Genomic DNA, 22,131 nt, shown 5'->3' with positions numbered 1-22,131 from the left:
GTGGCCGCTGCCAAAGCGTATAACCTAGATGGCCCCCGAAGTGCGTCTCATATCAGATGCTTTAGCAGCAGAATTTCCAGCAGCCAAGCACCTTTGGCTGCCCATCCGGATGGATCCCGGGGAGTCTAATGAGTTGTTTCGCCTCATCAAACAGCAGTGCTTGCTTTCAGCGGACCTGTTGGGAAACAGTAACTTTTTTTGTGCTAATACTTTGGCTTATTGAATATTCATAGCTTTCTGTCTTGCCAGTGAGTAAATATGTACGCAAGGAAAGCAACTCTGTTGACTCTGAAACTGTCGGTGCTGGGCCTGCGAGGGTCAGTGGGAAGCCTCCTTGTCTTCCACGTCTGAGCAGGTGTGATTAGGCGCTTGGTAAGAGACTTTCTGGTATGGATGGAGCGTCGGAGACCTTCCCTGCGCTGTGTACTTACCCCTCCATTGCTGACGGACGGTGTCAGGCAAGGTCAGACTCCTCACTGAATGAGTGACTCCCGGCAGAGGAGTTTCCCCTTCTAGCATATTATTTTTAAAAACAAGGGCAGCCTGCACTGGTGCTCCCAGATACCACAGCTGAGGCAGTACGGCTGCAACATCATGAGGAGCGTTGAAGCGTGGTGCTCTGAGTTCTGAGGATTAGTCAGGAATCGGTTGTTGGGAAGCTGATGCATAGGGTTTGTCTTCACAGGTCCCTACACCCTGTGTAGGTCGCTGTCTTACTCCAGGGTTGTGTTCGGTGGTGGCTGAGCCGTCTCTGGGTGTAGAACATGGTGCTGTGGCTGCAAGCAGAGCCGGGCACAGGGCGAGCTGCGGGGCTGCGGTGGGCAAGGTACGCGGGGCGGCCGCACGGCTCGGACCCCCAGCCCCACGCAGACCTCCCGCGCTGCCCCGGTGGTCCTGGCACACTCAGGTGGCCTCGTACCACCTGGTCCGCACGTGGCTCCCCCTCCAGCCCCTTGCCTGGCCTAACGCACCCGTCTGTGGAACAAAGTCACCTCTTAGGGGTGGGACGGGCACGGGGAGTAAGGAACCGTGGCACCGTGTCTGCGCCCCACAGTGACAGATGGCTGACCTGGCGTTTCGGTCCGAAGCAGCTCCAGTTCTGCCGTAGGCCACAGGACCTTGATTTATCTCTAACCTAACGGATTTTGCAGAGGTACAAAGTATCCTGTCTCAGACTAAGAAATCATTCATATTGAGAAGTTGGAATGGATTTATTTTTTTTCTTCTTCTACCCTGTAGGTAACAGATAACAAATCTGTCTCCGTGCTTGCCTTCTGCTTAATTTCTCTTGGTCTATTTATTATGCTTGGTCATCAAAGGCATCTACTGCCAGCAGCATCCTGCTGAAACCTTCAGCTGCTTCTCCACCTTTGGGTTCTCAATTTATTGCTGACAGAATTGGTGAAATGTGCCTTTTGAACTCCCAGCAGTGCCGCTCACTTGTTGCTAAAGTCTCTGGTGTTTCTCAGCATCTTCATGAAGTGTCACAGGAGCGCTGGGCTGCACTTGCCTTTTATAATTATAAATTCTAGCTGAAACAAATCACTGTCCCCAGATTTTCCTTTCTTCGGGAGAAAAAACTTGTCAGTAGCTCCAATTCAGGGAAGATACTACCTGTCAAATTAGATTTGGGAAACCGTGTCGGCTTTGTTCATCTTGTGGTAATCCTGTTTCTGCTCAGCGCCTGTCAGGCTGAAGTAGCAGCATCAGCGGGGCTGCGGTGGTGGCTGCAGGGGCAGCGTCCCAGGGTCCCGTGGCGGTGGCAGCCCTGGCCTCTCTGACAGTGCTGTGCTCACTGTCTTTGGGCTCCTGCCTTTGCAGTGCTGCTGATGTCTCTACACAAACCTGATCTTCCTTCTTAGCCCCTGGAGCTATTGACATTTTATTTTATTTTTTCCTATTTAGGAGTTCTTTCAGCTGAGTTTAATTTGAAGTTAGCCTTCACCTTACGTTTATGCCAGTCATAAGTGGAAATACTGGCATGCTAAGCGAGGCAAAAAGGAAGGAAATGATGGTTGCTGGAGTTCTTTGTCATGGTTGTGCTGATTAGTCTTCCCTTTTATCTTCTGGCCCAGATAGTTATTCCCAAGTGCTTTACAATCTAGAGGAAGTGGTCAATAATTATTTCTTTTTTTCCTGCGATGTCCTGAGACACTGTTACTTTGCTTCCACTCTTTATGGGTGCAGAAACCTCAATATTCATTTCACCAGCTCCAGCAACAGCAGGGAGGGGTGTCTGCATTTGTAGGAAACGGCTCAGTTCTGTTGTAAGCCTGGCTCCCATGTCTTAAATGTGTACCTGAGGCCAGTGGATGATCTTTTTTGTCCTGTGCAAAAAGTACTTGAACTTCTGCGATGCTATGGAGACCTTCTTATGAGTGAAAATATGCAGTGCCGTGAAAGCCACCCCGTTATTTCTGCTCTCTTACCAGTTGCCTTGACTTCCTAACCCTCCTCAGCACTGCAGAACAAGTACTTCTTTATCCTCATCCAGCGTGAATATTGTTTCCCTCGCTGTAATTTGTTCTGACCGTCAGCTTTCCCCCCGTCCGGCTGTTCCTTTCCCTTGGGCAGCACAGCTGCACCCGTACACTGACGAAAGGGGATCACTTTGCTTCTAACCTCCTGCAGCACCATAGATTGTCTCCTTCATTAAGCAGAATTTTTGGCGGTTTATGTCACTAATTATTTGACTCCTCATCACTTGAAAAATAATTACTTTGAATCCAAACACGAACATTTTGGCCAGCTGCCCGTTTGAAAGTTCAGCCTTGCTGGGAAGCATCGATCGTACCACCCTGTCTCCAGACTCCTCCAGTGGTCGCTAACGTATTGCAGGGTCCTGAAGTGCAGGATGCGGTGCGACCCTGCAGCACCTTCCTCTCGGGTTCCTCTACTTGCTGTCCCTGTTTTCTCTCAGCCGCGGCCCCGCTGGCTCTTCTGTGTGTTCGGTGGGGAGTCCCAGTCCCTCCGGGGAAGCTGTGTCCCACCGCACAGGGACACTTGGAGCAGGGCTCTGGCGCTGCTCTCCGCTCCCGGCTGCCCACGTTGGGTGCCATGGCCTTTCCGGGCTCCCTGCTCTGTCCCCACCTCTTCCTGCCATCTCTTTGGCTTGCCTGACGAGAGGAGATGTGGTGTGCGGTTGCTGGCGGGGCTGCCGCCCATGCCTTCTCCCCTCGGGTAGCATCAGTGCTGTATTTCTACCCAAATTATGTGGGTGACATGGCCAGCCGTGCGCCGTGTGACTCCCGTGCGCTGTGAGGGCAGTGTGGTTGAGTTCATTTTTGAGTGGTGTAAGATTTTCGTTAATATGGTTTACACTTTAGAGAAACAGCACGTTTTAAATGGATCTAATCCAAACGGACAGCAGTTTTCCCTCACTAATCAGTGAAGGGGTGCTAATTATCAACAGCCCTGGACATTGGTTCTGTTTGAGAATAGTGCTGAAAAGCTGCGAAAGTTCACTGTGAAGTCAGTGGTTGCCACTAGAATTGCCTCAGACAGTTTTACAAAAGTCCGTGCGAGCACTGGAAGTGATGGAGTTGCTGCGTTTTAGCCCACTGCCACATCACCCGAGAATATTTCGGTTTGCCATTGCACCACATGAAAAGCGTGCCCAGTCCTTTCCCTTCCCGTGGTGCAGACATATGGCGTCCCGGCTTCGCGGGGTTTTTTTGTATGTGAATCAATTTCTTGCATAGAAAGGAAGAATCATCCAGGAATGTTTGATGCTTGATATTCCAGTAAGTGGTAACAGTAGATTATTACATCTATGTATTAGTTTTTATATCCAGCTGGTAATTTTGAAATCTTACTTGGGTATATGATCGATAGTAGGTTTGAGAGATTGTTATCAGTGTTGTAAATGTGGAGGTCGTAATTTAGTCTGATTTGCTTTTAATAAAATCCATTCTGGGAATGTACCAATATAACAGATCTAGTAAGGACAGGCCATCACACTGTTGTTGTCTCTTGCTCAGTTATAAACCCACCACCTCCCGTTTAACGGTGGCTAAAGGCTGTGGTAAAGTATAATCACCTGCATTACTCAAGTTACATCTCGTGATATGCCAGCTGCATTTTGACCTGGCAAAGCTGTCTTGGGAGAAAAAAAGGTACTTGTGAAAATCCTTTTCTGCATGTTTTTCTCCCCAAGAAAGTCAAATGCTGAAATTGTGGCTGGTTGCTGCCTTGCGGGTACGATAAAAGGGTCCTTGGCGGCCTCAGCCGCTGTCGTGGTTGTTGAGGATGGAAATGACTGTGGTCTTGGCGGATGAAAACCTAAACTGATCTTATACAATAATGGAAATACTACAAATATGTGCACGTGTGTGTGTGTGTATATAAGAAAAGGCTCTGTGGAGACCTTACAGCAGCCTTCCAGTACCTAACAGGGGCCACAAGAAAGCTGGAGAGGGGCTTCTTACAAGGGTATGCAGTGATAGGACAAGGGGGAATGGCTTTACACTGAAAGACGGCAGATACAGATTAGCTATTGGGAAGAAATTATTCACTGTGAGGGTGCTGAGGCGCTGGCCCAGAGGAGCTGTGGCTGCCCCATCCCTGGAAGTGTCCCAGGCCAGGCTGGATGGGGCTTGGAGTGACCTGGTCCAGTGGGAGGTGTCCCTGCCCATGGCAGGGGGGTGGAACGAGATGGTGTTTAAGGTCCCTTCCAACCCAAACCATTCAGTGATCCTATGATAACTATTTCTGAAGGTTTCCTGCAGCTTTCCTTTTGCTTGGCTTGGCCACGTGCGGGGCAGAGCAGGGGGACGGTGCCTGGGGAGGCTCGGCTGGACACCCCAGCTTCGCGACATTCCCACCACAGCTAGCATCATCCCGCCAGGTCCGGGAGGAGGGAATTTTCCCGAGCGTTTGTTCAAGTCGTGCCGCTGTCCAGCCAACTGCGTGTGCACCCTGAGCTCGTTTGTACCCCACTGCAAGGGTAACGCTGGGGGCTTTGCCTGCGAGCAGAGATGGGCGCGCTGCTGCTGCTGCTGCTTCCTGCCCGGTCCTTAGGGCTTGTGCTGCCCGACGTGTGTGCGTGGGTGAGGCTTGTGTCAGGTTGATGGTGTGAAGAATGGTAAGCGGAGGGAGTGTGAGAGGTTTTGAAAAACAGTTGCTGAAATTAAAAAAGTGGTTTGGGTGAATGCGATGTGACACGCCTAATACAGCAAAATACATGTGCGAAATACTATTGAAGTATTTTGCACAGATTTTGGCAGACAAATACTCTTTGAAAAGGAGCATTTGTTCTTATTTGATTGTGAATCATACTTTTTAAAACCCCCTCTGCATCAATAAGAGTGTAAGATACCATCCTCAAACCCGTCTGGAACAAAAGGTCAGTCCCCAGAGCTAAAAAATACCGACCAGCTTTCCTGGAGAGTCAAGGCTGTTGTGGGGCGGTGGTTGACGAGGGCGGGATGTTTATAGCCGGGAGCACAGGCACGTGTTTATCATCAGGTGATGTTTTAGAGATAAAATACCAAAACTGTAAAGGAAGAAATAATGGCATCTCTGGTTTCCATCAGTGGGGGCACACGCTGCCTTGGTCACGTTGTCCTTGACGTGTTAAAGAGCTCAGGAACCTTTTCAGGGATCGAAGTGTAATCCCGCTCTTAGGAAATGCTCCACATACCCCGGCTCATATTTATGATAATTGTGGCCTTTTTCTTTTTTATGTACGTTCAGTGATCAGTGTGCTGAATATCCTCTCATTTCCCCATTCCCTTTTCTTTGGTGCTTAAATGGGAGCTGAAATCCAGGAAAATTCATCCCCAGATGTGCATGCAGAGGGATGGTTTTTTTTAAAAAATCTGGAACATGAAATGCATTAAATTAGATTTTATGATAGCATTGAAATTACATTTTCTGCCTATCTCTGGCTCAGTATAGTTTCTGATTAAAAATAACTGTCTTTCTGACAATCTACTTGAAGGAATATTAAAGGACATCACCAGCAAAGGCAGTGGAAGGACTGGTGAGGAAGCAGAGTTTCTGTGCGGTGCAGAGGAGAATTTCTTTTGTTTGAATTTTTTCTTAAAGGAAATGCCTGTGGAACCCATGCAAGAGACTGACTTAGCAGAATTAAGGATGGGATTTTTTTGCAGCCTCTTAGAGAAAGGATCAGCGGGCAGAGCTGCAGTCTGAACGCCCTCCTGGTTCAGCGCTGGGTTTTGGCTGGCGGGGGGGCTTTCCTAGCAACGTACACGGGGAATATATTTACCCTGCCCACTTGTCTGTGGTGGGATTTAAGTTGGTGGGACCATTTTCCATTGTTCTCGCAGAGCTACTCAGGATCTGAAGAGCAGCAGTACAAAAACTGGCTGTTAAATTGATGGGGTGGGGGGAGGGTAGCCTTTGTCCCTTATTGGTGAAATTTTTAAAAATATCCTCTTGATGTAAACAAGACGAATGAAAAATACTCATTAATTCTGAGATTAGGAGGATGTGCAGAAATGGTCAAGGGCATTTTCCAAAAACAGCTCAAGTGTATCCAGAATAATTTAAAGCAGATGTACATAATAATGGGACAGATTCAGGTCACATGGAGAGAGGGAAGTAGTTAGATAAAACTCTACAGTTATGTAATTGAAGATCAAATTCACAAATGGTATTTTTTTCTGGTGTTCCATAGGTGCTCGCTCTTGGCATATAACAATTCTATTTTTTTTCTTTGCTCATTTAAGAGTTTTTGATTTTTAAGCTACAGCATTTTCATGTCCAGGCAAATTCTGTGATGGGTGCCGCTAAGTGAACTGTTAGCCAGTTCTTCTTGTGAGACACTTGCTGAAATAGATTTCAGATGTTTTTGAAGTAAAAGTATAACCATTACACCAAAAATACTCTCTGGAGTAAAGACGCATTGTTATTGTCTCCCAGGGGCACTACCCTGCATCATTCATCTGTAAGATCAGACGATGGTAGCTATCAAACAAGTCACAGAATTGCAAAATGAATCATAAAGAAATTTCATTTGCTTGTAAGCAATTGCAGCTGAAATGTGGCAGATTTTATTATAGGAATTGAAAGACGGAACAGAAATGCTTTTTTGAAATGATAATGTTCAAAAACATTGTACATTTTGAATGCTTTCTTGAAAAGAGCAAACCTAATAACTGTGCTTATAAAATGATATATTTGATTTTCAAGGAAATGCCATGAACATTTAGGAGCACTTACGAACTCCATCCTGCTGCATGTGACGTTAACGGAGGTGTCAGAGCTGACCCCTTCAAAAATACTGAGGGTAACTGTAGGTAAGGCATCCGAGAGAGCTGCCAGGATCCGTAAAATTGCTCCTAAAGGGCCTAAATCAGGTCAATTCCAGGGTGAATTGCAGAGGTCGCCTGACATATTTAAAGTGGGTTGGATTTTTTGAAGGGAGGAAGGATTAGAGGTATTAAATTGCTTGACAAGCTCAGGTTATAATGTTTCTAATTCGGCATTTTTGCAGTTCAGTAAAAAAAATAACTGTCATTAACTGCAAAGGATGGCAAAAGTAGCTGGGAAGCGGGAGGTGTGCACTGCTGCGACCTGGTGCAACTCTGGGAGCTAGATTATTTTTTAAATAGCAATAATAATCATCAAAAAGGCTCTGCATGTGTGCCTTAGGTATCTACACTCCTTTTGAAGCTTCTAAATAATGGATTGTTGGGTTTAATTATTTATTATTCCTAATTACTTAGGTGTAATATTTGAAAATTGTTCTTGCACTGCGATGTGGGTGGAGAGCGCTGGCAGGTTTGTGGCAGAGAGATGCTCTGTCTCCTGCATCCCCTGCACCCCCCGCGGAGCCCTGGTGACCTTATTGCTCAGCTCTGCCCCACTCCCCACCCCTCCTCCCGGTTGACTGATCCATCGATCGATCGATCTCCCAGCCCAGCACTTCAGCGTCTGCCTCAACAAGCTTCTCTGTCCCCCCGGCTGCCCTGCCATTGGCACACAAGCTCTCCTTAGCGAGATGACCTCCCAGCTTTCCAGACCTCAGATCTAATTAACCTTCTGCTTGTCTCCCGCGTCCATCCGATCCTCTTGTGCCATCCGTTCCAGTATAATTCAATCCAGAAGCAAAATAAATAAATAAATAAGAAATAGTAGCACGCTTCTCAAGGGCTAGAGATGGAGGAATCACATGTTCTTGTTTTCTTCTTTCCCTTGCTTCTGCTTTCAAAGTAATTAAGTCCCACTTGGAATTTTTTCCCATTACTGTGAGGACTGGGCCCCTCGCGCGGGGAGCGCTGGGTACAGGTACGGGAGCTGGTGCCAGTTTGGGATTCCCGTTCTGCCCCGGCTCTGTGCTGGGGGACGGGGAGCTCTGGCCCTGCGGATTTTCCCTTCTGCCCGTTCCACCTCGGGATCGCTCCATGCGTGCAGCGGCGTTAAGGCTGCAGGCGCTGACGTGACTGTTTCCCGCATTCTTCTGCTCCGATAGATCAAAATGCCAGATAGCCTAAACACGTGCAGTGTTTTAATCTGAAAGGACAACCTGCTTCATGTCTCTGGAGGAGCTTTTTATTTATTTCTGACATATAATGCTGCAGTTACCTGTCTCTTCTGAAGACTAAGGATTAGAAGAAAGGAGTATCCTTCGCCGTAGCTTTTTGGTGACTGCCTAAAATTCGATCGCATATTTCATGGAGTCTTTCCAATATTATTCTTTCTCTTTCACTTTTTCGAAGATACCTTTATTTTATGTATAGCTCACTGCAGAAGAATCTGAATGTCTTATTTTCAAGTCCATTTGTTTTTGCAGAGCAAAGTGAGGTTGGCTGCTTACATTTTTCTTCAAAAAAAAAAAAAAAAAAAAATCCCTGTGCTGCTTAGACAAATTACCTCTCCTTCCAACCAGGCTACAGCTTTTGAGACTAATCTATCTTGGAGCTGTCCATGGATTTTTATTTATGCTATTAGAAATAAGCAATTCACTTCAATGTATTTGTAGTCTGCGGGCTGTATCTGTGATGAAAGTCCTTGGACTAGTGGCAAACATCTAGTAAATCTCTTTTAGTTTTGACTTCAGTACCTGAAATGCTGACTCTGGGTTTGCGGCACTTTGCCTTGAAATTAAACACAACAAATTCCAATGGGGAAAAGTTTCTCTATTAAGTTCTTTGGAAATGTTTTTTGGTAAGATTCAGAAAAGGCATTTATCACGTGGGGGTCTGTAACCGCAGCAGTGTGTGCAAAGACGGCGTAATCCGGAGTAGTTTCAACTCTGGCTGAAGCTGGGGATGGCAGTGATGTGCCAGGGGTCCCTCCAGGGTCCCATCGGTGCCAGCCAGGCTGGGGGATGCTGCACTGGGGCTGGCATCCCTGCTGTCCCTCCTGCCCCTCCTGTCCCTCCCATGGCCATGTCACTGCAGCGGGCTCAGCGTGAGGAACCTTCTGCTTTACAACCAAACAAGCCACAAACGACTGGACCGGCTGCCCAAGGATGTCAGCTGGGATGGAAGTGCCGGTGCCATGGCTGGTTTAGCTGGTCCCTGCAGTGCCCCAGGACCCTTCCCCGCCGGGTGCCTTTTGTCTCTCTATGTACAGATACACCCATCCTGCTGACCATGAGGGAACGTGAAGTTAGACGGTCTCTACAACTCCTTGAAATCCTCGTGTGCATGCAAGGAGTTGGAGAGCGAAGCGGTTTTTTTATATTTGTTTAAAATTCCTGGCACTAAGAATTTTCTGATAAGCTTTTAACAGTGCCGAGTGTCGGTGCAGGAGCGTGCGAGCTGATGCAGATCCTGAGCCGTGTCGGGATCCCTGGAATCCACCGCTTGGCTTCAGGTTTGCGTGTGCATCGCTGGGCAGTTTGTTAGCGTTTATTGATATACTAGAGGTTGCTGATTTGAGTTGCCTGTAGTATGTGCATTTGAGCTGCAGTGGTTTGTTATAGCAATAGTGTCAGAATTCCTAAAATATCTCCGGCAGGTTCTGTTACTGGCTGTGCACTCGCATTTCCCCCGTGAGGTTGGGGGAGCCGAGTGTGCTGAAGCGTGTGTAAAGTTTGGCTGCAGCATCAACTGGATAGCACGCATGGCAAGGGAGGAAAAAAAAACAGTTATGCCCTTTCATTGAACTTAGAAAAGGGAGCATTAGGTCTTACTGTCAACCTTGAAAGGCAAGTTACAGCTTCTTTCCATAATACCCATTCACAGGCATCTCAGAGCTGTTATGTCTCTTCTTTGACACTCAGTTAAATGACTGCACTTATTTTTAGAGACCTAACCAAAAGAGGGAATAATCCAGTACAGTAGCGCTTTGCCTAAGTTCAAAGTTATCTGTACTTTGAAAGCCACATTATAATAATTGATAGTTCTACACGGAACGTGATGCTCAGGGAGCTCAGCTGCTTCCCTGGCAGCTCCCGATGCCTCGTGCTGGGAGCAGCATCTCGCAGGTGAATCAGGCGGTTGTTATCCTCAGCATCTTCTGTGCTCTTATGCAGTAACAGGGATGAGCTCGTATTTTTCTTTATTTTACAAGTGCAGATCAGCTTTGTGCCCCTTGGAGGTGTTTTAGGGGTGGTATAGAAGGGGGGAGGTTTAAGGACGAGGCTAAATCCAGCCCCCAAGGAGCAAGTTGTTGTGTTTGGCTGGGAGCGGAGCTGAGCGGAGCCGAAGGAGCCAGCGCTGCCCTGCGCCCTCCCTGGGGTGGGCAGCGTGGGCCTGGGGCCGGCTCTCCCCCTCTGCTGGGGTGGGTGGGTCGGCACAGTTTGGGTATTATTAATATCGTGTTCTGAAAACAGAATGGGGAATGCATAATAGGCTTCTGATAATTATGCACGGAGCCATATCCTAGATACAGGTATCTAGGATAAATTCTAAAAGTCTACTTTTTAAAAGAAAAAAAATAACCTTGGAAATAAAAGTCTCTATAATTTTCATTTTACATAAAGGTATCTGTGCTGGATTTGACTCCCTGAGATAGTAAATGCCCACAGATTGAATGTGGGTGGTCAGCAGATCAGAAAATTGGGCCATCCATCTAAATTTGTCTCCCTCTTAAATCTATCCTATTCACGTCAGCGTTGTTTAAAGCTGTACAATAGGGATTCAATAACTTAAAGGCAGCTTCTATTATCATACGATATAATCCATTTTCATAACAGTGAAGTCACCGTGTACGGACTGCTCCAGATGCTCATCTCCTGGAGCTGGCGGTGCTTGTGAATGCAGGCGTGCTTGCATGTGAGATGCTCCCGGATTTTTAATTTGCACTAGTGCAGGTGAGACACAGCAAAATCGCTCCAAGCATTCGCGAGATGTACATTAGGAGTTTAAAGGGGAATTTCTGGAAGCAACTGGCTGAAATTTGCTGAGGTTTTGTACATAGCCCAGTTTCTGTGATTTGTGGTTTGCAGTTACAGTTATCAAACAGCAGTATTTAAAGTGACATCTTTTCACTGTAGCTTTAGGGTGAGTGCTGGGGCACCCCCCAGCCAGGACGGAGCTGGGCTCTTTTCCAGATTGTACATTATCAAATGAATAATTAACTGTAAACTCATTGCAAATCCTAATTAGTCTCCTTCCTACAACTGCACTAAACATAGTGTTGCTTCAGCGTGACGTGGAAAGAACTTGACCTTCAGGCTTTAATGCCGCAGGGAAGAACTTGACGTTCAGAACCCAACTTACCTTTGTCATACTGCAAATCGGATTTTTTTTTTATTACAAAATTAGAAAGATACAGATATGTCTGTATATGTGCCTGGCCTCTGTCCCGGTGTGCATTGCTAGCTGGAAGCTTGGCTGTGCTGCTCATCCCACAGGCAGCAGAAAAAAATTTAGGAAAAATTATCTGGAATGTTGGTTTTGACCTGTGTTATAGTCTTGATGGGGAATTGGCAGGTGGGCTTTGCTTTGTATCCTGGCCTGTACTGCACAGGGAGGTTTGGGGTGTGGAGAGCCGTGCTTTCTACGGAACCGTGAGCGTGTTGGGACCAGCAGGTGATGGTGGAAGATGCTCACGGGTTTTCTGTCCCGTTCTGTGCCGTTAAGCGCTTGGTGGCGCAGGGTGGCTGCTCTGCATCTCATGGCGTGCTTTCAAAATGGCACATGGAGCCTCAGTTTCTCTGCAGGTGACTTGGAAGTAGTTTTTGCATGCAGGAGGAGAGGGAAGGCTCCCCCTTCTCCGTTGCTGCTCTGGGAAATCCTCTTCCCTGGTGGCTGTGGTACTTCGGTGTGGGGAGAGCCAGGTGGCCGTGCTTGCCGCCCTGGGAGGCGCCGAGAAGGAGCAATGAGAGGAGAGGTGGCAGCTCATGTTAGAAGAAACGTATTGACGGCTGGAGCAATGCATAACCTGAGATTAATGACCAGCATATAACATTAAACCAGACTTGACTAACCTGAAAACCCAGATACCATTGCCGCAGCGTGGAAAGTTAGCAGTGTTTTGTTGGTAAAATCACAGAGCGGTAGCCAAGGTAAACAATTCCAGTCTGAATCTGTTTTTCTTCCCGTTTAGGTGACACTGAGCAGGAGCTGGGACCCCCTCCGTCCGTAGATGAGGCAGCAAACACACTCATGACTCGCCTGGGCTTCCTCCTGGGAGAGAAAGTGACGGAGGTACAGCCAGGGCCCCAGTACAGCATGGAGGTGCAGGACGAGAACCAGGTACGACCCCCCCATCCTGCTCGTACGGCAGCCACTGCCCAGGTTGTGCCCCACATGCAGCCACGGGCGAGAGCGGATATTTGCTAATTATGTGGCAGCTGAGTGTCTCATAACGGTGAAATAATTGTTATGAGGTAGAAGGTTGTATCTCCTCAGTAAGCAGTGACTCATCAGTACAGTGCGGCAGTCCACGTTTTGGGGATCAGCTGCTGCCGTGTGAAGCAGCTTCTGTTGTTTTTCTGTTTCTGCAAACATTGTAGGAGTGGGTAGCATTTCTAATCAGATTATAGTGACCAAAATAATCCGTGCTTTCATGACATCTTCTATGCAATATTTCAAAAGTGCTTTAGCAACATTACATAAAGGCTCGCAGTTCTCCAGGAAGGAGAGGTAAGTAGTAATAGTATGATTTTACAGATAGTCACAGTTTTCGCTTGTGTTTGCTGAACAAGGTGATTTCATGCTTGAAAACAGATACAGAAAGCAAATCATAAAAATCTTTATTGTGGTGGAGCTTGTTGCATCCCCTGTGTCAGGCTGAAAAGCAAAACAGCAAAAAAGCTCAGGGCTACAATGTAGATTTTGTGGAAACTGCCCGAGTTTCTTCCTCTTCCTCGATCCTGGACCGTGTACCTGTTCCTAGTGGTGTTGGTAAGATGGGAATGAAGCTAGGAGACAGGTTTTTTCCTTTTTTATTTTATTTTTTAAATATTGATATATGGGTAGTCTAATAGCCCATGTAGCAGGAGCCCACTTCCAGTTCTGTCTCCTTGAAACAGTAATGGCACGACTCCAACCAGTCGCACCGGTGTTGGACATGGGCACGGTTCAGGGGCTGTGGCTTAAGGGCCTGAATTCCTTAAAAAAGGGTCGGGGAAAAGTGGCAGCCAAGAGGAGTCCTCAGGAGACAGTGGTGGACCCCTTGGAGTGGGTCCAGAGGGGCCACAAGAGTGGTCCGAGGGGTGGAGAGGTGGGGGGACCTCAAAGCCTCCCAGTGCCTGGTGCTGGGAGCTGGGGGGGTTCAGCCTGGGGAAGGCTCCAGGGGGGACCTCAGAGCCCTCCCAGTGCCTGGTGGAGGCTTACACGAAACAGGGGGACAGATGTTTTTGGTCCTGTTGCAGTAGGGCGAGGGGTGATGGTTTTAAACTGGAAGAGGGGAGACTGAGGCCAGGCACAAGGAAGAATTTGACAGAGTGTGGTGGGACCCTGGCGGAGGTTGCCCCGCGAGGTGGTGGAAGCCCACCCCTGGGAACAGGCATGGCCAGGCTGGACGGGGCTCTGCGCCAGGTGGGCTAGTTACAGATGCCCCCCTCATTGCGGGGGGGTGGGCTAGATGGCCTTGGGAGGCCCCATCCCACCCAAAGGTCGCTGTGAGGATGGTCTCTGCACCTTCAGGCTGGGTTCCCACCACGTCCCACGTCTGTCCGGCCCCCGCTGCAGGCTGGACCAGCAGGTTTTGAATCTTCTGCATGGGCTAAAGTGTGCCTGAGAGCCAAGAAATGTGTTCTTGTAAATTTTTTAACACATTCATTAAGCTTTCAACGCTTTCATTGATTTTTTTTTTTTTTTTATGCAAGTTGTGGTGGATTTGAAATGTACATTACTATACATTGTGCTAGAAAATGTACTTTTAACAGGCACCTATTTGAGCTGAATACTTCAAAGCCAAGCAGAGCTTTCTACTATAAATGGTTCCTTTTGTTGTTGCCTTTTGACAAAAATTAAAATCCCATCCAATGATGTCTTTGGAGAATAAATAAAAGAAAAATCTAAAAAGAAACAGCAGAGAGTTGTCCTCTAAAATAGATTGATATCTTGGGCTGTCTGCTAATTTTTGCATGAAAAAGTTTTCCAGGGCCTTTGAATGCTATTCATGTGCTGGTGAAGATAAAGAGAGGCTGGTTCCTCAATTACCAAGTTAATTTTTTTTTTCTTTCTTTGTGAGCATCTCCCGCTGTCAGCACTTGCCTAGAACCGCAGGGTGCTGGAGGTCGGAGATGACTCTGGAGGTCCCATCCAGCCGCCTGCTGGAGGCAGGGCTAGCGTCCAAACCGGACCGCCTTGCTCAGGGCTGGTCCAGGTGAGTTCTGATGCTCTCCACGGATGGAGACGGACAGGCTCTGGGCAACCCGTTTCGGGGGCTTGGCGACTCCGGTTGTGAAGGACTTCTTCCTTCTGCCCAACACATCATGGCCCGGGTACAGCCAGTGACGTAGTGTCATGTCCTTTCCCTTTGCACCCCTCAGAGGAGCACGGGGGTGCCTTTCCTGCATCCCCCTGCCGACGGCGGGATGCTGCGGGTGTCCCTCCATGCGGTTTAGCTGTCTCTTCTCCAGGTGGATGGAACCCTTTCCATCAGCCTCTCCTCCAGCCATCCCACAGTCCTGGTGGCCCTCCTCTGGCTCCTGTCATTTACCGCTGGCCGTCTCAGGACATGAAGCCTGGCCAAGCCAAAGCTGCCACTGAATTGCAGCGCATGTCCCGAAAATCCAGCTCACCTTCCCAAATTGAATTTCTTCAGCTACCCCACCCAAAGTACTGTTGGAAATCACACGGTGAGATGTCTGTGGGATTTGCAAAGATTAATTCTTCCATTAATCATTAATTAATTAAAATCTGATTGAGACTTTGACTACTAGTTTGCACTTGAATTTAAAAAGGAGAACAATTTTCTAGGTTTAAAATGTGTTAATTTCCATGGCCTGGGCGAAGAAAATGTTCTTTGTATCGAAAGCTGGGACTCGGCTGCTGCTTGTTATTCTAACCATGCTTTGCCTTCTCAAGCGAGAAAATAATTATTTGCAATCTTACCAGGGCTTGAGCTAAAGTGGAGATAAGGTGTAGAGGTGTTTTCAGTAAAACTGCCCCAATCTGTAAATCGGCACGTTGCATTCTCATTCGGTTGCCTTATTTTGAATAAGTCAAAGGATATATTCTCTAATCCAGATCGCTATGGAATTGTGTGGTTTATGTGCTGTCTCTTCCTTAATCGTGCCTTCCTTAATGAGAGATCGCAAACGCTAAAGAATAAATCCTTTTTCTCCTACTTTATGGGAAACTATTTTTTTAACTGCACCGGCTGCCAGAGAAGCACAAAGGACAATGAGACTGTGACAGAACAGTGTAATTTTTCAAGGCTTAGCGAAAATGTGACAGATGAAACAGCAGCAATAATAATACAGAATGTTCTGTCAATGGAAATTTATATTTAAAACTTGCACAGAGGAACATTTTTCTATATCAATACAAAAATAAAACATGTCAATCAATGCCAAGTGATATACCGTGTTATTTAGTAATTTCCAGTTGCAAGTAGCTTGTTCTTAGGGGGCTGCATTGATAGCACTACAAATAAAAAAGAATTTAGGAGTATATCACTTTTGGCTTTTCATGAAACAATAGTGTTATCAGCTGAAGGGAAGATGAGCCTACTGTTCTTGCACTGCATTTTAATGTGCTTTGAAGTGTAATTTTTCTGTGTTTTCAGGTTAGCGGATGTTATTTTGTTAGTACTGGGGTAAGTTTCAGCAAAGATTTGTTTAAAATCACAGGTGAAACTGACACAGAAAAACCTCACCCTGGAAGATTTATGCTCGTAATAATGCTTCACAGGCTGAAAGATCCCACGTGGGAGCTGATTAAATTTTTAGATGCTGCAGTATGAGGTTGGCAGGCACCTCTGGCGATCGTCCAGTCCCACCCACCCGCTCAGAGCGGGGCCAGCTCGCAGCAGGTTGCTCAGGACCGTCTCCGCTCGGGATTTGAATATCCCTGTATCACCCGTGTCAGATGCTCCGGTTGTCTCTGTAGTCCATGGCCGGACTCGCTCCGGTATCCCCACCTGCCACCAGTACTCCCCGTACTGGGGAGGCCAGACCTGGGTGCAGCGCTCCAGGTGTGGTCCCACCGGAGCGCAGTAGAGGAGACGCATCCATCACCTTCACCCGCCAGCAGCCCAGGATGCCCTTGGCCTTCCTTGTCCAAACTTGGAAATTATGTTATCTGAAACTTGATGCAGTTCATGGTGCTGTCAGCGAGTTAAAGAAAATGAATATTGGAAAAGGTGATTTAATAGCTCAGGTGTGCTGATGGAGTCCGATCAGCTGTGATAAACCAGAAGAGACAGTTCCGCTGTGGTGGGTAGCTCTGTGAAAACATCTGCTTGATACATAGCAGCAATCTGAAAAGAGCCCCGTGGTAGGTTAGATTAAGAAGAATAAACCCCAGCAATTTTAAGGGGGGGGGGGGCGGGGGGGAAATCATGGGGTATTTTCATTGAATACTGACAGAAAAGTAGTTTAAAATTTGGCCACTAGAATTAATGACTTAGGAATAATTCTGCAAACTTAAAAAGAGATTTACAAAAATCAGTATGGTATTCAGACATCTGAAAAGATTGTGGCATGAGAAGATGAAAAAGGTTCGTTGAGAGAGAGGGCGTCTGACAGGTGATGTAACAAATGTGTGAAACCAGAATATACTGGGACCCAGAATTTATAGAGCAGTCAGCTTGCCTGCCATTCCTAGAAGGCTGCAGGGGAAAAAAAAGAGATGTATTTCGAAGTACCTGGAACGTATAAGAATGGAAAATAACAATAGCGGTGACCCACTAGCGGCACGGCAAATTGGATGGGGAGAGGAAGGCGTTGGGTTGCTTCTCCCGAGTGCTTCAGCTGCCGATGTGGTGGCAGCCATCTCCTTCGCTGGTGGGCGTTTTGCCTGGGTACCGGAGGGAGAGCATCAATTATCACGGAAATACTCACACGGTTCATTGTCTACCGCGTTGCGGTCTCTCCATGTAATATATGAACGTGCCCGTGGAGCTGTCACATTAGCGCTTCGTCCCCAGTTTGTCGATGTGCTAATCCATGTTCAGGGTACTCTGTAATTAAGTTAAGATCGATGCAGCTGCGCTGGCCTGAAGGCAGAGGCATGGGGCAAGGGAGGGGGATGCCTGCCTCGGTGCCACCCCGTCCCGCCGCAGGCAGGGATGCTCCATTTCGCCTCACATGCCGGGGCTGGAGTGTTTACACTCTGAGTAAGGATTTTTACAAACCCCATTGGGGATACCTTGGACAAATGAGATGGCTTCCTGGTAGCTACACATGGTATCTGCCTTCTAATTTAAAAATCAGTAAATCTTTCACATGTTCTACTCACAAAAGTCTGTCCCAGGCATTTTTTCAGCTTCAAGTATGAAATAGTGCGGAAGGGGGGGTGGGGGAAAAAAAAGAGATGTCAAACCCGCTCTGCAGTTTGCAAGCATGGTGCTCTCTGTGGTTACCTTGGGTTCAAATGACATGGAAAGAGGAATACAAATCTGTACAATCATTAGGGAAATATTCGCACAGAATAAAAGAAACCTCATTTAAGCAAATTCCAAATGGGGAATTAACCTCTGCAGTTCCTTTCTTGAGACCAGTATCATTTTACAACAGTGAGTAAGATGCTGTCCGCAGAGGCTAACTACGGCAAGAGAGCACGGGGACAGTGTTCTGCAGCGTCCCCTGAGAAGGGGGAGATGGGGTCACCTCCCCTCTGCGGGGCCTGAAAGAGGAATTTAAGGGATGATCACATGCTCAAAAGCCCATTTATTATTTTTTTTAAGAGCTCTCTTTGTGCACCCCCATCTACGGGAGGGAGGTGGGCTGCTGGGCTGCCCAGGGCGAGGGTGCCCGCTCCTGGGTGCTCGCACCCCGGCAGGGTGCCCACCCTGGGGCACGGGGCTTCGTTCTGTGGGAGGCAGACGCTGAAGCTGCCCGTTTTAAGGTGATTCCCAGGTGTCTGCTCTGCAGCCCAGCCTGAGGGTGACGGAGTTGCTGTGCTGGGGGAAGACGAGCATCTCCCCGTGCTGCGCAGCCGTTCTGGCTCCCTGCAGATGCTCTGGGGCTTCCCTCCAGGGAGGAGAACCTTTTGCCGGGGAAGTTTCTGTATCCAGCAGCCTGTGGTTAAAACAAGGGCGCTGTCTTGTGTCGCAGCTTCTCTCAAATTGAATTCCAGGGCTTTGTTTTCTTAATAAACTAATCTCCGTGCGCATATCACATATATATCACATGTATAAACTCTTGCAGGATTTTTGCACACCATATCTTACAGGGCCTTTCCAAAATAATGCTGAAAGCACCAGATTTTTCGTGCTGCTGCATTTTTTTTTTTTTAATTTTTTTTTGCTCTGCCTTTGGAGAGCAACCCCTATTACATTTCTGGTGGTTTTTTTTCTTTTTTTTTTTAACTTTTATCTGGTGGGGAAGCCATGCCTGGGTGGGGAAGGGCTGCCTCACATCTAGATGAGGGATTTCAAGCTTCCTCCTTGCAAGGATGTAAAAGCACTGTTGTTTTTCTTGAATGGAGGAAACATTTACAAAGCAAAATAAAAATTGCAGCTCCACGGAGGTTTGGGAGCAGGCAGAAGGGACCCAGAGGTCTTTGTAGGGTTTTCTGGTCGTGCTGTAAGTGGAGGTGAGATCACGCTGTGTGCTTACCTGTGATGTAAGCATGTGCGATACATGCTGTATCGTGATTTTTGCTTATTTGTGCTTTTGCTTTTTTATATTTTTTTTTACTTCCAGTTCAACACTAACAAAATGATCGCAGTTCCTAATAAAGGAAGGAATTAGGCTTTTAGTAAATACCACTGTATTTCTGTTTTCTGTGTTGCCTATTGAACATGGAAGCTGGAGTCTGTAAGGCACACAGCAGCAAACGAGCGCAGTGTCTGCATTTTCCCAGGTGCGTGGTGGCACGGCGGGCATTGTGAACAGTAAAGCGCTTTTTAACTCCACCGTACTGAGCAGATCCTCAAGTATGAGCTATAATGAGACTTTCCCCCCTGCCCCGTGCCTGGCTGCGGTGAGTGACGTGTTCCCTCTTGCCGTTTTTCAGAGCTCGGCCGTGACGCAGCGCATCAGCCCCTGCTCCACGCTGACCAGCAGCACGGCCTCGCCGCCGGCCAGCAGCCCCTGCTCCACCCTGCCACCCGTCAGCACCAGCGTCACGGCCAAGGACTGCACCTACGGCGCCGTCACCAGCCCCACCTCCACGCTGGAGAGCAGGGACAGCGGAATCATCGGTGAGTCCTGCCACCTCCTCCCCCTCGCTCTGCTGCCCGCCCACACAGTCATCGGTGGCACTGGCTGAACAAGTTACTCAAGATAATCAACGCGTGTTCGCTAATTAACGCGATGGTTTTGCATTATCCAAGTTAATGCTGTGGTGACCCGAGGTGGATGGTGCCCCTCCGTCTGCCACTCATCGTAGGGAAAGCTGTGTAGAGTCGGTGCAAGTTGGGATGCGTGAAGTTAATAAGAAAATTAATCGATGCAAAATTTTGGAACTTGTTTAAATGGTGAAAGAGGAAGGGTTTTATCTTTCTTCTCCTATTTTTGTATCCCAACTTTACCTTTTTGTTCCTTGCAATCTTTCTTCCCAATGCCTCCTTTAACTCTAGCGGGGTTATTGGGGCTTTTTTCTACCAAGTTTTTCTTTTGTTCTGTGTCCTCTCCTTCAGCTGCTGTCCGTGTGAGGTTCGTATTTAGAACCTTCTAATTTAAGAGAGATGCCAGCTTTTTTTTCACCCAGTAAGGAAGATGGGACGGTCTCGGTGCCAGATACAGGAATTTCAGAGGCATCTATTTTTCAGCATTTTCCTTCCCTTAATGTCATTTAGTCCATAGCCACTGCTCTGATGTCAGAGGAAAGAGAATGGATGATGGCATCATGTTCATAATTCAAATACTGTTGGATTGCATTATTATAAATGTAAAAGACTGATTGATTACCTTCTGTGCCCCGTGAGTGTCACTGCCACCCTCCCGGTGACTCTGTGCCTCAGAAGTGACCTGCTGCTCTTAAGCTCAGCCTTGGGCAGGAGCTGGGTTAAATTAATGCAGATTTCAGTGAATTTTTGTAGCTGCTGTAGCAGGTTTTTCATTCAAGCGGTCTGTAGGTTGCAAGTGTAAAGGATCTTGGGAAAATAACAGGCACTGATTAATTTCTGTTCAGTGGCCGTAAAGGTGCAACAGGAGGAGAGCGATGTCTGTGTAACGTCAGGCGGGATGGTCCTCCCTTGAGTTGTCCTTGCCACGTGTGAGTGTTTCTCCAGCTAAGAAGATTTTACTTTGCCAACGGTTTAGTAGTGCTTACAAAAACCCAGAAAGGAAGGTTGATAATTTAGGGAGGTTAGTTGTACTAGTGATTAATATTTTCCTTGGCTGATCAAGAAACCTGGGCTTGGTTCAGCTCCTGTGTGCCACAGCAACCTTTGTAGCACTTCTGCCTGCGTGATCTTCGAATGCAAATATGTAAGCTATTCTGAGCCGCAGACCGAAGTAGGTTAATGAATTCTGGGAGAAGTCCTTGCAGTATCACACACCCGTCGTTCTCTGCTCAGGATGCCCCATGGCAGAGCTTCACCCCATCCAGCCTGCCCCTTGCCGCCCGGGTGGGCTGGGGGGGCCACGCTCAGTAGAAGTGGAGGCTCAATTCCAGCCGGGTCCTGCCTCCATTCTAAGACCTGAATGAAGCCCGAAGCGGAGCAGCAGACTCGGTAAAAAAGCGCGTGCTCTGCTTTTTCGAGCTGCTCTTGCCCATGAGACCCGTGGGTGCAGGCAGTGCCATCACGTGGGGCGATCGGCTCGGCACAGCAGGGCTGTGGGGCTGCACTTGGGCTTCCTCGGGGCTTTCTTGTCCAGGTGGAAGCCCGAGGAGCTGTGGGCAGCCTTTCTGCTGCACTCACAGAAGCAGCAGCGTGACCCCGATGCCTGATGTGGTAAAGTATTGAGTCTCTTTGCTCAGCCTTTCTGCCTTATCCCTTTTTTCAGTAGCTCTATAGTAATTAATTTTTAAGTCTGGAATGTTCACCCCAACCACCGTCACCCCAGGAAGGTTCTCTCTTCGAGGTTCTTCTGTCAGGAACGTAGATTTTCCCATGGAAACTTGGGAAATAATAGAAGGTGTCTTATCCCAAGGCTATGTTAATGTATCCCAGATGGAAGAGTCGTGTAAAAGTATGTTCGTGTGGAGTAGGGGAAGGACTTCTCACGGCTTTTCTCTGCTGGTGTTTGCACTCAATGGGAAACAAGAGCCTCCTTCTCCCCTTGTTTCTCTCCCCCTTTATTTTGACAATAACATTTTCAACACCTTCTTACTCTGGCATTTGATAGAAGCTGAACAGCTGTAACAAATTGTGGGGAAAACAGTCTTCTCCCGTCATCCTTTCCAGCAGTGAAAAAAAAAAATTGGGAGGTTTTCCACGAAGTCTGTTTTTCTGTACCTCCGCTGTCTTCTGCAAGCGTGAGGTCAGCTGGAGCCGGGGGGGCTGTTTCCCGGTGAGAGATGGATGCGCAGTTTGGTCCTTGCCCTCCGGCCGCGGTGGGAACCGGGTGTGTGGTGATGGTGAAAGGTGCTCTCTGCATGACAGCGGTTCCCTAGAATTATTTTCACTGCAGAACGGAGCGGACAAATTGTCCGCATGCAGGGAGCGAGACCCACCTTGCGCTTCGCGCTCCCCTTGGGAACA

The 22,131-nt window shown here is 47.8% G+C and overlaps 1 protein-coding gene across 8 annotated transcripts in view; it reads left to right on the top strand.

Annotated features, from left to right (window-relative positions):
- TANC2 (tetratricopeptide repeat, ankyrin repeat and coiled-coil containing 2) overlaps positions 1-22,131 on the top strand; it is a 247,545-nt gene that overhangs the window by 127,390 nt on the left and 98,024 nt on the right. For all 8 annotated transcript variants that reach the window (XM_056362303.1, XM_056362299.1, XM_056362297.1 and 5 more), the window contains 2 exons: positions 12,466-12,614; positions 19,497-19,683. In XM_056362303.1, coding sequence (XP_056218278.1) covers positions 12,466-12,614; positions 19,497-19,683 — 336 coding nt within the window. The remainder of the gene's footprint in view (positions 1-12,465; positions 12,615-19,496; positions 19,684-22,131) is intronic.

This window comes from Falco biarmicus, chromosome 17 (assembly GCF_023638135.1).
Source record: "Falco biarmicus isolate bFalBia1 chromosome 17, bFalBia1.pri, whole genome shotgun sequence".
NCBI classification, from domain to species: Eukaryota; Metazoa; Chordata; class Aves; order Falconiformes; family Falconidae; genus Falco; species Falco biarmicus.
The sequence above is the reverse complement of the archived record's forward strand: the minus strand, read 5'-3'. Positions and strand labels throughout refer to the sequence as shown.